General features: G+C 45.0%; 1 protein-coding gene across 1 annotated transcript in view; it reads right to left on the bottom strand.

The window, feature by feature from the left end:
* MAMSTR (MEF2 activating motif and SAP domain containing transcriptional regulator) overlaps positions 1-8,436 on the bottom strand; it is a 54,815-nt gene extending 46,379 nt beyond the window's left edge. The window contains exon 1 of the mRNA XM_032236265.1: positions 8,329-8,436. Within this exon, the coding sequence (XP_032092156.1) occupies positions 8,329-8,383 (55 nt within the window). The 5' untranslated portion in view covers positions 8,384-8,436. The remainder of the gene's footprint in view (positions 1-8,328) is intronic.
* Positions 8,437-18,078: the final 9,642 nt, after the last annotated feature.

The following is an 18,078-nucleotide window of genomic DNA, read 5'->3' as shown; positions in this document are numbered from 1 at the left end:
ATGGTCTATACTTTAGTATAGATCAAGTATATTCAACCTTAAGTTTTGTGGACTTCAACTCCCAGAATTCCTCAGCCAACCAGTTGAAATCCACAAGTCTTAAAGTTGCCAAGGTTGGACACTCCTGTTGTAGAGGATTGGATGGGTAATTGAGTTTGCTAACAAGATAAGCTTGGTTCATATAAATGAGCTGATGAATAATGGATGCACAAAATTGTTCCTTGTGGTCATTCCCCAAGAAAAAAAATATGTCAGCCTAAGGGAGCCATGGCGAGATCATTTAAGACACCTGCATGGATGGCCCAGCCATATGGTGCACCTCAAAGACAACAGATGGACTTCCCGTTTTACAGATTGAATTCCCAGGGATCAAGTGTATCTCCTTGGCATACCTAAAATGTGTGAAGATGATCCAATGACACAACTTTTTAGTCTCTGCTGAAAATCACTTCCTTAAGATAGAATGGAATGGTGTATTGTTGGTTTGCACTTACATTAGGAAAAGCTGAGTAGCAATGAAAATCACTAGAGCAAATTTTGGATATTTCTTGTTCTTTCTGCATTTATCTTTTTCATCCTCTACCATTAAGAGAAGACCTATGCTTCTCAACATACACTACAGCAGCAACATATGGGTTTTCCACATGACCCAAATATCCGCATGCAAATATTAAATGAACAAAAAATCAGGAAAATCTCACAATCCTACCAGTTCCACAAATATATACAACAGTGCTTATCTTTCACAAGCCAAAGTTATATTTTTTTTTCAAAAAGGCAATTTTATTTATTAAATTGATATGCCATCCATCTCACTGTCCAATGTAACTCAGACCACTTACCATGTAATAAAAATAGAAATATGTTAAAAATTATAAATACAAGAACAGTTAAAGGATTAAATAATGCTAGATGAAGATTGCTATATCAGTACATGCAAATGCTGCTAACTTAGGAAATGGAGCTGAAGTGGAGACACTTGTAAAACTTAGCATTTTCCACGGGCGGACTGGGAATTAACGCTAGCTCAAAAATCATGTTCTGTTCCTCACAACACAACACCACTGATGGATCAAGACGACATGAAGCATTTGGCATTTCTCTAATCCAAATCATTTGAGATTTCAGCCTCTAAAGAGATTTAAGTTAAAATTTCAGACAGAATGCTTAATACAGTATATGCAGTAGTGGGATCCTGTCAGTTTAACAACCAGTTCGTGATAATGTGTTTTGCAATCACCTGACATGCGCTATGCATGTGTGCACAGTTCTACCAAAACTTACCTTCCACGTTACTTCTTGGGGAGTAACACAGCTGGAGGCGTGGCAATCCACTCTGCCATGCTAATCAGCTGAGAAGATATAGGTAAGTAAAGCACAGGGTGTGTGTGTGCAGGCCAATCTGATCATCAGAGCGAACGGGTTTGTTCTCAGCTGATTATTTGAGCTATCAGCTCGCCAGAACCAGTCTGAACCGACTGAATCCAACCCCTGAGAATTGTACAGAATTACAATTCCTGTCGTCAACAATGAAGACAGAATCGTGACTGTCATTTCTAATTCAAATATCTCTCTAGCTGTCTTCAGTTTCTTGGGAGAGCTGATTTGAACTCTGACCCTGGAAAGAAAAGGCCATGAGTTGTTCTAAACCCAGGAAGGAAAAGAGACCATCAATGGCCTTTTTTGCTTATCATATTTCTGGCAGAGAGATTACTGGAAGGCAAATTCAGATGGAAGAACATTTTGGAGATCACCTAAACCAATATTTCCCAACCTTGGGAACTTTTAAGGTGTGCAGACCAGCTCCCAGAATTCTCCAGCCTCCATGGCTGGCTAGAGAATTCTGGAATTGAAACCCAGACGCATGCTGTCCTTCACCCGCTTAAGGTTGGAAAATACAGGTATAAGATGACCTGAACTAATTCCTCCTCGTTGCTGGGAAGTAGTTGCTAAGGCATTATGGCCAGATGGCGTCCACTTTCTGCTGAACTAGCTTCAGAGTAGGAAACTTCTACCTCCCCAAGAAAGCCTGTTCTATTACGGAACAGCTTTCGTCTTTAGAGTTTTTCCTAAAGGTTAGCCAACATCTGCTTCCCTGCATGTCTCACTCTACCCATTGAGGCTAGTCTTACCCTCTGGTGCGACAGAATGCTGCTGCTCCACATTCTGGTTGGCAATCTTTCAGAAATTCAATGGCTGACCTGGCATGGAAACCTGAACTCAACTCGCTAGGTATGAAATCAAAAGGCATCCGAGAACTCTTCTTTTGAAAAGTCGCTCTGTGCATTGAACTCAGCATACTGTACCCTCCTTCTGGGGACAATGGCTCCCTGTCCTGGCAAGGGTAATCCTTGGGCAAAGGAAGAACCCACAGGGGTGGGTGAGATAGGTGAGCCCCCTTTGCCCATCCTCCAAGAGCAGGCACGTCATATCTCTAGAGGGTGGGATTGCTCTAAGCGTTTCTATTCCTGTGCCCCCTGCTTGGCTGGCATTTCTCCTGTTGTCAGCAACAGCTGGGGTGACGCCACTAGCTATTTATTTAAAAGGATGGAAATACAAGATGCCCGATTCCCAGGCCAGAGGCTGTAAGGGCTGGGGTTCTGTGGGTGATACCCACAGAATATGCAGTATGAGAACCCCTTCATATAGGACACAGGTGCACCTCGGTGGGGATTAATTGCAGTGTTCCAGGTATCTGACCAAAAGAGCATTCGATTGCCCCCTACCTTCTCATTTTCACGACGTTTGTCAAGCCATGGAAGAAAATTTAGTGAAGCAATCATCTAGCTTCTTAGCAATCAGTCAACGGATCAGCATGGACAAATGTTTGCATCAAAATTAGCTGTACGTGTGTTTCTGGGATTCTGGAAGTAGAATAGTCCTGTCCTGTCAGTTTTGGTGGGTATGTGGTTTCTTCTTTGGTGGTTCCTTGACTGGAGTATCTTTTTCTGCCTGATGTTTTGTCTGATATTGATCATTCCTTATCTGAATGTGGTTTGCTGGAGGGCATGTGCTCTAATCTGTTTTCTTCAAAGTTTTTTCTTAAATAGTCTCTTTTAGATTTTTTTTTTAATTGCCTCTTTTGAACAACTAACTACACACTCCCTTGCACTGATAACGTTGCCTAGTTGGATAATGAAAGGTCTGTGAGCAAACAACCAGGCTCAGGGACTGCCAAGAATTCCACAGTTCATCCCTGAGCTGCAGATATTCTCTTCTATTGGGATAATGCTTCAGTGCCATTACGTTTTATAATCCAGAGTACCCAAAAGCTGGCAAGTGGTCTGACTTTGCATTTAAACAAACATATTTTCATGGAGACATGTCAGAAGCAATACCATGGCAATACCGTAAAAATGAAATGTGTGGAATAATTCTGAAGAATATTTTACCGTAAATGGGAAGGCACACAAGATTCAATACATTGCTACTTTGCAGTAAGCAAGAAAAATCCAGAAGTAGGTTGAGTTTTTAGGAGTTTGGTCCGAAAGACAGAGACTGGTAGAGACCAGGTATCATTCATGAGGAGCGCTGGGCCATAAAACTTCTTGCAACTAGAATGATATTAAGGTAAAGGTTCCCCTCTCACATGCATGCTAGTCGTTCCCAACTCTGGGGGGGGGGGGGCAGTGCTCATCTCCGTTTGACAGCCGAAAAGACAGCGGTGTCATTTCCGTGGTCATGTGGCTGGCCTGACTAAATGGCGAAGGTGCACGGAACGCTGTTACCTTCCAACCAAAGGTGGTTCCTATTTTTCTATTTGCATTTTTTTACATGCTTTCGAATTGGTAGGTTGGCAGAAACTGGGACAAATAACGGGAGCTCACTCCGTTACATGGCACTAGGGATTCAAACCACCAAACTGCCAATCTTTCTAATCGACAAGCTCAGCGTCTTAGCCACTGAACCACGGCGTCCTTTAAGAAATATATTATATTGGTCTAAATGGGCATGTTCTGCTTCTTTGGTTTTGTTACCCAGTTGGAATACTTGCTTGATTATCCTAATTAAAGGTAGTCCTCAACGTATGACCACTTGTTTTAGACTGTGTGAAGGTATGACCACCCTGTTTACAGCCCTTTGTGGTCCTTAAAGCACAATCTGCTGTGCTAAATAGACACAATGCCCTCTCCCCCATGGCCACATGACCATATATCAGGCAAGTCAGCTTTATTATCAGTTACGGTATTCCATAGTCATGTGACCTTAATTCGTCATGTTTTTTGCCAGTTTCTGGAGCTTTTTGGGGTCAAATTTTGTTTAAAAACATCCATTCAAATGAATGGGTTTGCTTGATGACCATGGCATTTGCTTAATGACTGCTGTGAAAAGGCCGGAAAATTATTCCTGATCTTGTGGGGTGTTTTGACTTACCACCATGACTTATGACTGGATTTCCAGTCCCAATTAGAGTCATAAATTGAGGACCATCTGTACAGTATGTTCTATGCTGGATGATCTGCTCCTTATATCCCCTAATTCTTCTTTTGCTACTCCTATCTGATTTATTACTGTTGTCCATGTTCCAGTCATTACTACAGAGAAGGACAATGTAATTCTAGAACAAGCCATCTAAATTGTAATGGTTAAGGTACAAGGCTAGACATTCAGAGACCTAGTCCTCCTTTAAGTTCAAAGCCATCTGGCTAACCAGCCATTCTCTCTCAGCTGTAGGAAGCAGGCAAGGGCAAACTACTTCCAAAAATCTTGCCAAGAAAACTGAAGGGACACGTCCAGGTGGATGCCAAGTTAATACTGACATGAAGGCACAAAAAGAAAAGTGACGATGTTAGTAATAATAATTTATTACACTGATATGTTGCTTAACTGTCAACGACCCTGGGTAGCTCATAACGATCAAAAAAATTACAATAAAATTAATAAAACCTAATAATAGAAAAGTACAGGGTGTCAGTCTCTCTCCCTGAAGGCCTAGGTGAAGAGCCAGATCTTCACAGGTCTTCTAAACCAGGAGTCTCCAACAGTGGCAACTTTAAGCCTGGAAGACTTCAACTCCCAGAATTCCCCAGTCAGCTGACTGGGGAATTCTGGGATTGAAGTCAGCCGGGCTTAAACGTACCATGGTTGGAGAGCCCAGTTCTAAACAGCAGCAGAGTGGGCACCATCAATGAAGACCATCCAGATGTTTATGCAGAAACCATGCTCTTGGGGACATCATATTTCTTATCAGTAGAGATTGGCCAACCCAACAGGAAAGTCAGACCTCCCAGGTAAACTAATAGGAATCATGATTAAATGAGCTAAATCTATTTTATTGTAAGATTCTAATAACAGGCTCTTGCAAATCTGAAAGTACAAATTCCATTTAATTACTTACTCCATTAGGGACTCTTTCCTTAGTTTCATTCATTTTGGCCATTTAGTGACGATGGGCTCCTTCCTCTCTTTTCTGATTGTTTCCTACTGCTTTCTCCCCTTTTTTCAAGGTCACCAATGCGTTCCATTACAGCTAGTAAAAGGGGCTTAAAAAGTCATTGTGAATATTTATTTTTAAAAAACTTAAGAACTGAAGGAAATCCTTAGGTTTGAGAACCAAGGCAGACCCCTATCCTGCTTGAGGCATGCCAGGTGCCAATTGCCAAATTAAACTCGAAACCAGTATTTTTCAATCCTGGCCACTTTAAGATGTCTGGACTTCAATTCCCAGCATCCCCCAGCCAGCATGCTGGTTGGAGAACGCTGGGAGTTAAAGACCACACGTTTTAAAGTGAGCATGATTGAAAAACACTGATGTAGAGCAATTATTGAAGGTGAGATCTTTGAAAATGAAAGATGGTGGGTATTTTCCCTTTCCCAGCCTACCCTCCACCCTCCATGTTCAAAGGTCTCTTATGTGCAATCCATAAGTACATGGGTTGCTCTTTTTTCCCCCTCCACCCCCATTTTCATTAAATGCAAATCATGATGGCTCAACTTGGCTTAACTCATGATGGAAGAGTGCCCTAACAAAGGTAATAAACAGAGGTGCGGTTATACACATCTACATATTCAAATTCAAGGCCAGCCTGTGCTTTAAGTAGGCAACTGATTGACAGAAGTGAGTTACCATTTTCTTAGTATTTTTTGCACTGTGCCCTATTACAAGTAATCAACCAGGGAAGGACATGTGCAGTCTTGATTCCTGGATTGTCTATGAGATGTCATTTTGACTTTTTAATTGAAACACGAACATGCATAAATCCATAATAATGTATGACTTATGTATATGTATGTGCATGGTGGTGAATGAGTGGGTTGGGGTACCTTTGGATCAAGAACATAAATGTCATTACTGTCAAGGATCCCCAGACTTGGATATGAGTGGGAATCTTCAATCCTTAACTTTGCAGGGCTGCTAGAATCAAACTCAGCCAAAATTTCTCGCACATTTATCAGGGTGAAGTTCAATAACAATCTTTATTGCAAGCTAGCTGAAGTCATATTAAACACTTGACTACACTTTATTGGCATTTGATTTCCTATTATAGTTATTTATTAAATGAAAGCAGTCTAAACTCATCACTTCTTCTTCCCATCTTTCCCATATTTTAACAGATTATTTTCCCTTCACTTCATGGTTTTGGAGAAGCTCAGTGGTTATTGGTGGTTATTGACATGGAGATCCTGGTACTTGGCTTCTCTCTTACAACCACTGACTTTTCTACAGTGTTCCTATAGCAACATTACAACACAGGCATTACTGTATTTTTCAGAGTATAAGACGCACCTTTCTCCCTTTAAAAAAAGGCTGAAAATCTGGGTGCGTCTTATACACTGAATACAGCATTTTTGGCCTCCTGAAATCCTGCCCCCTTCACCAAAATGGCCACACATAGCCTTTAGGGGGCTTGTAGAGTGCCCCTGGGGACTGGGGAGGGCAGAAATGAGTGAAAAAGGGGCCGTTTATTGCTCAATTTTGCCCCTGCTCCCCCAGGAGCAATCTGTAAGCCTCCTAAATGCTATGCATGCCCTTTTTTGACAAAAAATGGGCCCATGTTCGTGAAAAACAGGGCATTTTTGCTCATCTTTGCCCCCCCCCCCGCCAACACTCTACAAGCGTCCTAAAGGCTGTTCATGCTCTTTTTTGGGGGGGGAGGGGCCCGTCTTCACAAAAAATGGGGCATTTTTGGGATGTCTGCAGAGTGCAAAAACTTTTTTTTTTAATTTGCCTCTTCAAAATCTTGGTGCGTTTTATACTCTGGTGCGTCTTATACTCTGAAAAATATGGTATATTGGAATTCTGTTGGAAGAGCTTAATCTTGTCATCCATGGAATGGTTAAATTGTATGAATGTATTACTCCACACTTATTAGAATACTTCTAAATATGCTACAAGGCAAAAGTTGGCTCTAATTAAGTGTTGGGGAATGGGGATTTTAAATAATTAAGAAGCCGCTTTAGGTCAGATGAAACCACTGACCTTTCTAATCAATTTTTTTTTAATCCAGACTGGAATTGCAACTTTGCAGAATTTGGGGAAGAACTTTGTCCATCCCTACCTGGAGATGCCACAAATTGGTCCTCTGACCTTTTGCTACTCAGCTCTACAGTGCACTTCCCAGTGTAATAAAATATAAAGTATATTTATAACATAAATTTTGCAACATAAAAGCAGCAGGAAACAACCAAGAAAACAGCAGGCAAAAAAAACTAATAGATGGGTCTGACTTACACTGCTTTTCCTATATCTTGCACAGGTATAAGGGTTTGGGTATAAGGGTTTGAGCCACTGTTTCTCAACCCTGCCAACTTTAAGATGTATAGACTTCAACTCCCAGAATATCCCAGCCAGCATGCTGGTGGATGAAATCCACACATCTTAAAGTTGCAAGGTTGAGCAATATTGATTTAAATCAACTAGCCATCAATAGTTGGATATACAGTAGCGACTGTGTACTAGTTGGGAATTCTGAGAAGTGGATCACCAGTCAATTTGGAAAATATATAATTTGCAGCATTATTGTAATGATATCAGGATGCTGATTATATCATTTGCTCTTCCTGCAGACCCCGACCATATCAGGGTGAGGAAGCTGGGATAAATTGTTCTCTTATAGAGCAGGAGATGCCTGGGGAAGGGGAAAAATAAAACTAAGGCTTAAATACTAGGGACATTATGATCCCCAAATCCTCAGAACGAGCAAAGTCCAAAAGTCAGACAAAATCATAGTTTCATTATTTGGTGACATGAAGATGCAAAGAATGAAAAAAAAAAAAAAGGTTTACGGGTCCTATTAGGGAAGGGATTGGGGTAGCTGGGCCTCCAACCCAAAAATACAAAACGCTTCCTGTCTTTTGAAATGACACACCAATGCTGGTCCTACCTACCAGAACGAAATCTTCTTCGAATGAGCATGGATTGTTCAGATGCCAGAAGCGTCATCTTTGGCTGCTTTCGGAGCTACAGATCCCAATATGAAGTAGGCCTCACTGATGTTTGGCAACACTGGAAAAGAAAAAGAAGGTGAGAAGATGGTAGCAGTAGAAGGTGGTATTGTGGTGGTGGTGGTGGTGGTGTTGATGGTGGTGGTGGTGGTGGTAGTGGAGGAGGAGGAGGAGGAGGAGGAGGAGGAGGAGGAGGAGGAGGAGGAGAAGGAGGTGGTAGTGACAGGAGGTAAAGGGGGAGGAAAATCATCTAAAAGGAAAAAAAAATGACAATAGGTTCTTAATCTCAGAAATTTTGGTAGGATCTTTTTTAGCAGAGGTCACGTACCTGTAGTTTTTATTGTTGGGCAGATTATTTGGATTTAGGATGGGTGATGGGCATTTAAACCTCCACAAAGTTGGACGTCCAAGGGAGAACTCCAAATTTTTAATTTTTTTATGATTATTATTCTTGGTTGCCCTAGAAATGTTGAATTGAGACCTGCTGTAGAAATATTTTCAGTTGGTTGCCTACCTCTTGAGATTGTTGTTCAGACAACAAGGAAAGGGGAAAGAATCAGAAATGCACCGTTACAAATGCAATGGCAAAGAAGCAAAGGTTGCCGTAAGGATACGGCACGGTGGCGGCAAGGGCAAAACCACAACTGAGCAGCTGCGCAACTGGCAGAAAAGCAGCAGGTGGAGCAAGGCCTCATTTAGGAGATGGCAATGGGGCCAATGGCCTGGCACACACACCCCGCCCCCAATGGAAGGGGCTGCTACATCAAAAGAATGATACAAGATTCCCCCCATCAGTTGAATCAACACTTCACTCAAACGGAATCCACACCTTCCCCCCCCCACCAGCTTTGGGTATTAGAGTTCCCCCCCCCCCCCAATACATTTCCCTTAACTGGTCTATTGGTTTCACTGGGCAAAACAAGGGAAGAAGTAGCAAGAAGAAACCCCTCAGAGGAAAGTGAGGAGGAATGGCAGACGAAGTAGTGGGCTTCACCCAGTAAGTTCCTGCCTGCTCTGGTGGAAACTTAGCAGGATATGGGCTTTACCTGTTGAGGGTTTTTTTTGTCTGCGCTGGTGGAAGCTTAGGAGATGGGCTCCACCGGGTGAGTTTCTGCCTGCCCTTCTGGAAAGCTTAGTGGGAAGCAACGATGCTGCCAGTTTGGAGCGCCTGGCAGCCTCTCCGCTGGCTTTCAGGAGAGTCGAGCGGGGATGTAGAGAGCCCGAGGAGTGCCCCCCGGGCGCCCCCTCCCCTCCAGCAGCCCCTGCCCCGAGAAAGCGCCCCGGCTCACCGGAATGATCGACGAGAGAGCGCGGCCCTCCTTCTCCTGTGGCTGCCGCTGGCTCAAGGGGCGCCCCGACGGCTTCTCGGAGAGGGGCGGGCGGGCGGAGGGGGCGAGCGCGCTCCTGCCTCTGTTCGCTGCCCAGGTGAGGTTGGCAGCGCCCGGCGAGCCCGGCGGCGCGGAGAGAGGCTGGCCCGAGCGCTCTGCTCCCACCCCCCGCGGCCCCCTCCGTGTCCGAGTTCGGACGGACGCCACCGAACCCCCCTCCCCGGCCCCGGGCAGCTGAGATGGCCCCGCGCCTCCGCCCCTCCCCGCCGGTGCCACCTGCCGCGACACTCGACACCCGGAACGCGCTGCTGGCTCAGCGGGACGGCCCCCTTTCCTCCTCCTCCGAGTCGCCCTCGTCCTTCGCTGGGCCTGAGGAGCCCCGCCGCTTCCCGAAGCTGCCCTGGCCGCTTTCTGGACAGGTTCCTCGGGCAGAGCTGGCCCGAGGGGAGCCCCGGGGAGTGGGACGCAAGGTCTACCCTTCCCCAATGGCTCAATGCAGGCTTGGGACCTCCAGAGGTTCTGGGCCTTCGGTCCTCGGCTGGGAGTGATGGGAGATGGGTGCCAATGTATTGGCAGGACACAAGATAGGGGAAAGGATTCCTATCCTCCATTCTGCACTGTTTTCCCAGGGAGCCCAGAAAAGTTTGTCTCTAATGTGCCTGATAGGGAGATATTTACTGGTCTTTTATAATAACCACAATAACACACTCATGGATGTTTCCCCGCTACTTGGTAGGGTAATACTTACTGGCCTTTATAATAATCACAATTGCACGCTCACTGACATTTCCCTCACTTCCTGGAGTATGGCAGTCTGAACTAACTTAGCATCTGATGTTGTCTTTGCCAAGCCTTTCTTATGAAATCCAAAACTCCCAGTAACCATCTCTCTCCTTAATGCTTCTGGCCATTTCCCAGAGAACCAGTATGGCCGTAGTAGTTAAGGTGCTGGCTTAGAAACCAAGAGAACTGAGTTCTAGTTCATGCCTTTGGCGTGAAAGTTGGCTGGGTGACTTTGAACCAATCACCAGGAGACTGTAAGTTCTAGTCCTGCGATGGTGAACCTTTGGCATGTGTGCCACAGATGGCACATGAAGCCATATCTGAGAGCGGGGTATTGCCCTATGTCAGTTCCAGAGTGATACATGTGCTGGAAAAGCTGGTTTTGGGCCTTCCAGAGGGCTATCGCGCATGTGCGTGTCCACATCCGTAATTAAATCCCCCCCATGTTGAAAAAGTCCTCCCCCCCCCGCCCAACCCTCCTCAGGCAGGACGTTTCCCAACTTCCAGTGGGCCTGTTTTTCACCCTTCACCTTTCCCAGCCTTCCAGAGGCTTTCCTGGAGCCTGGGGAGGGTGAAAAACGGTCCACCGGGCCCACCAGAAATTCATTTCTGGGTGTGGGAGGCCTTTTTCAACACTGGGGAGATTTCATTATAGATATGGGCATGCATGCATGTGCAATACTGTGCGTCCACGCTTTTGGCACCGGAGGGAAAAAAGGTTTGCCATCACTGTTCTAGTCCCTCCCTTTTCATACAATGTTTGCATGCTGTGGCGGAATGGTCATCGCTCAGAGTCCACGTGCTGCTAGTGCAAAATTTCCAATTTCCTCCTCTCTCTCTCAACACCACCACCGTTTTCCTTTTCTTTCTCCCTCCACCCCCCTCTCCCTCCTTCTCTCCCTGTTCCATCCATCTCACAAGGTTGTGGGGGGCGGGAGGAGAATGATGTATGTTCATTGCCTTGAATTATTTGTAAAGTCATAAGGGGTGGTGGTGTTTAAAAATCAAATAGAAAGAAATAAACCCATTCAAATTCAGGTTTATCTCTTTCCAGATTCAGTCCAGAGCAAGTTGGATTGTTTTGTGTTGTCTTTAAAACCAAAAAGAAAAACAGTGATAACTTTTCTGGGGTCCTTGGAAGAAGTAAAAAATTCAAATTTCCAACCCCAACCCCTATCAAAGGCAATCAAGTACCCAGAGATGCCTTTTTCTTCCACAGCGCTTTCTTAAAATTCTTCTCCAAAGTCTCGGAGGTCACCCGCAGAAGTCCAGTGGTCATTGCTCAGAAATGGGTCAGATTTACATCCTTAGACATGTAAAGCCAGCTGAGTTCCTTACAAAATTCTTCAGAGGTGAAGGGCTTTCCTGTGGAGGAACTTACAAATCAGCAAAGAAGTGTGTGGTGTTATCCTGGGGGTGTTTAATTGCATAATTCCTCATCTGAGTTAAGAGTTTTTTGGAAGATTTGCTAATAGCTGCTTAGGAGAAACAATTTTGGAATGAAAAAGCTTGGGATATTTCATCTCTGAGTCAAAAAGATTCTGCTTGTCCTTGGGGAGGTTTAGATCTTCATTGAATATTCAAAGACCAGAATTCATTGTCAGGAAAGCAAAAGCTTTTCTTTAAGACATTTTCAGGGATTCTCCCCCCTCACCTCCCACCTCTTTTTATACAACGTTTGCATCCTTTGGGTCATCTCTCAGAGCCCATATCCCGTCAGCGCAAAGTCTAATTTCCCCTTTTTGCCTAATTGTGTCATAAAAGTTCTCATAGCTTCTTCCATGCCATTAGTACCGAACTAATTCCCCATTAAATTATAAAGCTTTTTGCGGTGCCTCTGGCCACGATGTGCCTCACCAAAGTGGCTGGCTCACCCTCAGAAACATCTCTGGCCTTTGAATGGCTTGCCAGGGGCTACCCTTCAAAAGCAGGAGGCCAGACTATCGCAAAAAAATGAAAGGTGACTTTGATTTCATTTCATTTCTAAGGGTAGTTAATCTTGATGAGATCATTATTAATAGTTGGGCTTTTAATCGTTTCCTTGTTTGGGCAGAGTGGTTGGAGGCCCCTCTGAAGCCTCAGATGACTAGTCTCAGCAGGTTCACTTTATTCTCCCTTAATTGTCTTTTCAAAAAAAATATGTTAAATGGAGTTTCTAAAAATCTGAACTGGCTTCGAAACCTTTGCAAGTTTTCTTGCTCGGTTAGCCTCATTTTCACCTATTCTTCCTTTCCTTTCCTTTCCTTTCCTTTCCTTTCCTTTCCTTTCCTTTCCTTTCCTTTCCTTTCCTTTCCTTTCCTTTCCTTTCCTTCCTTCCTTCCTTCCTTCCTTCCTTCCTTCCTCCCTCCCTCCCTCCCACCAACCCACCCACCCACTGCTTTCTCTCCCTCCTCTGGATTCCCCATTTGTTGCCTAAAAGACAGGTCCACATGCAGCCACAGCTTTTGGGACATCACCCACTGATGTATGCAGCTCAACCTAGTGGAAACGGGTGGGGGGAGACTTGGTGAAATCTGACTGGACCATGCTCAGATTCTGACTTGCACACATGGTCATATGCAGGGGACAGAGGTAGTATCTCAGAAGGTGGGGATGGTGTAAGGAGATAGGAAGAAATACTGGCACCGTGTTTCCCCCAAAATAAGACAAGGTCTTATTTTCTTTTGACCCCTGAAATAAGCACTTGGCCTTATTTTCGGAGAGGTCTTATTATTTTTGAGGTGCAGGAGGCCACGAGTATGGTCACCTCATGACTGCTGCTGTGTTGCAATATTTTCGGGGAGGGCTTATTTTAGCACATGCGATTGGGCTTATTATGCGGGGAAGTCTTATTTTCAGGGAAACAGGGTAGTCCTTGATATACCATCATAATTGAGCCTTCAATTTCAGTCATAGGCCATGGTAATCATTAAATGAGTCACCACGTGATTGTGACCGATTTTGCAATCTTTTTTGTGGTGGTAGTTAAGTGAATCCGGCGATCGTAAAATGAACACTCTAATCATTCAGCAAACCTATCATTCGCTAAGGCATTTTTTGGTGCTTACTGGTGTTTATTTTCAGTTTCTGGCAAAAGCGTTATAAATTGTGGTCGGGTGAGTTCAAGGAGTCCCGGACATCATAATTTTGAATACAGGACACAAGCTTAGGTAGTCCTCAACTTACAACAGTCCATTTAGTTAAAAGTTTCAACGGCAGTGAAAAAATGACTTATGACCATATTTCACACTGTAGCATCCCCATGGTCACATTCGGGCTCTTGACATCTGGTTCATATTTATGACGGTGGCAGCATTCTGGGGTCATGTGATCCACTTTTTGCGACCTTCTGACAAGCAAAGTCAATGGGGAAGCCAGATTCATTTAACAACCTTGTTACCAACCACAGGAATTCTCTTAACAACTATGGCAGGAAAGGGGCACAACTCACTTAACAAATGTCTCCCTTAGCAACATAAATTTTGGGCTCAATTGTGGACGTAAGTTAATGGCTAACTCTGCCTTTATCCAGGTCCGTCTTCGAAGGGTTGCTGAGCAACCAATTGTAACCTGAGGACTAACTGTAAGTAGATTGGTGTCCAGTGAAAATCTGTAGGTGGAAGACAGAGAAAGCTGCACATCAGTGGCATGACACATGTGGGACGTTTGTTCTCGCAGGAGGAAGGCGCCTCGTTTGCAGGCAACCTGAACTTGAATTGCAGCCCAGTAGACAGGCCAGTTCTTGCTGCTGAGGTAATGCCATTCATCACCTGTCCCCTGTGTGCAGTGGTGGGTTTCAATTTTTTTTAGAACCTCTTCTGTAGGTGTGGCCTGCTTTGTGGGAGTGGCTTGCTGGCCATGTGACCAGGTGGGAGTGGCTTGCCAGCCATATGACTGTGTGGGCATGGCTAACTTGTAAAATGTGGTGAAACTCACTTAACAACGCTCTTGCTTAGCAACCAAAATGTTGACTCAGAAACTCTGGCATTGAAGTGTGCAAGTCTTAAAGCTGTCAATTTATAAGACCCTTGCACCCCTAACCCTTTGGGAAAAAAACCCCAGGGGTGTTCAAACTTGACAGCTTTAAGTCTTTAAGGTTTAGATAGGACTCTTAGAGGCGGGCAGGGTGATTGGTGAGCCAGCCAATCAGTAAGTGGTGGGTGGGGCAAGCGCGGGGGGGAGGGAGCTGGAACCGGTTCTAAATGGCACTGTAGATTTGTGGAACCTCTTTTATAGAAGAGGTTAGAACTGGCAGGAACCCACCCCTGCCCTGTGTGTGACATGAGCACCATCCTTCACTCCAGGGAAGGGCAGGCCTCTGGTTGTGAACCCACAGCTGCCATTGGGCCAACATAAGAAGCCAAACGGGCTGTAGCAGGGAGGCAGCTGCTGCATTGTGGGATGCAGGAGTCCCTTATAAGTTATAACAGCCCTGGGGGTGAGGGTGGGGGGGTTCCCTGACCCAAATGTCCCCCCCCCCCCCGACTGTAGCCACATAAAAGAAGGAGCATCAGCTGAAGAACAAAACTAAAAACGAAGCAGGGAGGAAGTTGGAACCTCTTCTCCAGGATTCTAAAACAGGTGATAATTGCAGGAAATATTAGACTTAGGATCACAATTGAGCCCAACATTTTTGTGGCTAAGTGAGACATTAGTTAAGGGAACTTTGGCCTGTTTCACGACCTTGGGTGCCGCAGTTGTTAGGTGAATCACTGTAAGTGAGTAACACGGTTATTAAGTGAATCTGGCTTCCCCATCGACTTTGCTCACCAGAAGGTCGCCAAAGTGGATCATATGACTCCCAGGACACTGCAGCTGTCATAAGTACGAGTCAGTTGCCAAGCTTCTAAATTTTGATCATGGAACCATGGAGATGTCATAAGTGTTCAGTGCCGTTGCAACTTTGAAGGGTTACTAAATGAACTGTTGTTAAGTCGAGGACTACCTGTAGTGGACCTTGATCCCCGAGCTTCATTGCCAGGGGACAGTTGCAATCTTGTGCTTCGAGTCGGTCCCACAAGACTTTTGTTAGTTTTCTGCAGGCTTCAGGCTCCTGTGATTCCCTTGGTACTGAAGAAAATTTGGAAGGACACCATGCTGTATTTATACAACTGAGTTTTTTCTCCTTGCAAAATGGCAGACACAGGGGCACTGAGTTTAGGCGGCCCTGCTTGTGGACAGGGCAATCCCCTTCTCACGAGAGACGTTGCCCATCACACCAAAGCCTTCCTCCTCAGAGCAGACCCGGCAAAACTCAGAGCAAATGGCGGGGGTCTCGCTGGGTTGCCTTTGCCCTTTCCCATCCGCTACTGTCAGGCCACAGGCAGTGTTTCTTCACACAACAGGTGTCACCTGTTGCCAGCTGTCTGAGGCCCGCGCTGGATTTCACTGACGTGGCGGATCAGGTTCTGATCAGGGTATTTAAAGTCAGACATGCTTGCTGCCCTGTGTCCCCGCTTGGGCCCTGCCCCTTGGCACCACCTATGCCCCACCTTCCCCCGGAGGAGCTGCGCTAGCAGCCTGCGCGTGTCGTTGTTTCTGGCGATGTCGACCTGACAGGAGAGGAGCTAAGACCTCTGTTAGATTTGTAGGCCTGGGCCATGTATTCGGATGAACAACACTGACCCCTCCTGGCCATGTGTAAAAAAAGTAATCTCTCCCCATATTGGTGGAAAAAGTGTGCACATGTACAGATTTGTGTGTGTGTGTTTGTAAGAGCACACAAGCATTCATAGCTAGTGAGAGAGAAGACAAGGCAAGAGTTTCTTTTATCTTTGCAGTATTGTTTTCGGTGGTTCTCATCTCATAATCTGTTGTACATATATATAATGTTTTCAAGTATATGTGCATTTCCAGGTAAAAAAATATAGACAAGGGTGAAGGGTAATACTCATATATAAACCTGTTTTTCCTCTTAAGAGTCTCATAGCCAGAAGCCAAGCCTTTTTGCTGTCCTTTAGATAATCCTTATGACCATGTGCTTAGCAACTGTTTGAAGTTACAACAGAGTCTCCAGTAGTACTTACGACCTGGTTCCAAAGTTGCCACTGTTGCCCTCTCCCTAATGTCACATTTCTGCATTTCAGGTGTTCAGAAACCAACCTGCATTTATGACCATTTGCAGTGTTCTGCAATCATGTGACTGTTTTATGACGGTTTTGCAGAAAACCAACATTTACTTCCAGATTTGGACAAAACTGCCTCATAGCGAACAATGAGTTTGCTTAATAACTGTGGTGTTCAATCAACAACTGCTGCAAAAAAAGGTAATGAAATCAGGTTGGTCAAGTGGGTGATCCACTTTATAATAATCATAACTTTTTTGTTGTAAGCTGAGGACTACCTGCATTTTAAAGAGGAAGATGGTTGGTTGACACACATCACACATGCACACTGGCCCAGCACTTGTGAGGCCCAATTCCAAATAGGCCATGGCCCAGGGTTTGGGGACCTCTGATCTATGTCTTTGTGTGAGCTGTGTTATACGTGGCATGGTCCCTCTCACCAAGGAATGGGGCTGTGGGCAGCAAGACCCTCACATTCAGAGCTTTGTGATTCAGAGATAAAAGTCCTGATTTACTGAATTGGCCCTGATCATTTCTTTCACTTGGATCTCCCTCTCTATAATCATGAGTTCTGGTCCTGCCACAGGAATGTAAGTCAGCTGGGTGACTTTGGGCCAAGTCATTCCCTCTCATCCCAACTCGCCTCACAGGGGAAAATTATGGGGAAAATAAGAGGAGGATGGTGTGTTGTATATGTTCGCCACCTCGGGTTATTTGTTAAAATAATGAAGGCGGGATATAAATAAAATAATAAAATAAAGAATGCCTGGTGAACTGTTCTGGATTTCCTGCCTTGGTTGCAATATCCTTGGTGCAAAGCAATCGTAGCAAGGGCCACCCTTTAGTATGACTGCTTTGCTGGGAGCTTCGTTGGACATCCAGAGAGGGGAGGGGCATGAGCTCATAGGTCTTCCCCAGGCTCAGATTTCAGAGATTAATTCCAGGCACAGCCGTGAAACTGATGCGATTGACAAAGATAGCACACTTGTGGTCTGGGACAATGGAAAAGAGGCACGTCTCAGCGATAGTAAACCTCCACCAAAGACACCAAAGAACAGCACGCTGCATCTTTACTCACAAAACGTTTCACCTTAAGGACAGACAGCCTCATCAGACCCAAATCAGCATACTTTGGGGTAGTGTTTCTGAGCCTTGGTAGCTTTAAGATGTGTGGACTTTTAACTCTCAGAATTTCCCAGCTTTCCTGAGTGGTCAAGTCTACACATCTTAAAGTTGCCAAGGGTGAAAAACTCCTCTCCTAAGAGGGTCTGAAGTAACCAGAATACACTTCTTCTAGTTGTCCTGCTTCCGGTTCACTGACAAAACCGCGTTCAACTAAACCGCGCCCGACTAAACCGCGTCGCTAATGTCATCAACAGGGCGACAACAGCGCGGAGACAGAAGCACGCTGTAAACCCTAAACCTAAAATTAACCCCTAAACCTAACCCACCTAAACCTAATCCTAACCCTAACCCTAACCTAACCCTAACCCTAACCCTTAACCTAACCCTAAACCTAACCCTTAACCTAACCCTAA

This window comes from Thamnophis elegans, chromosome Z (genome assembly GCF_009769535.1).
Source record: "Thamnophis elegans isolate rThaEle1 chromosome Z, rThaEle1.pri, whole genome shotgun sequence".
Classification (NCBI taxonomy): Eukaryota; Metazoa; Chordata; class Lepidosauria; order Squamata; family Colubridae; genus Thamnophis; species Thamnophis elegans.
Note: the sequence above shows the minus strand (reverse complement) of the source record. Positions and strands in the feature narration are given on the sequence as shown.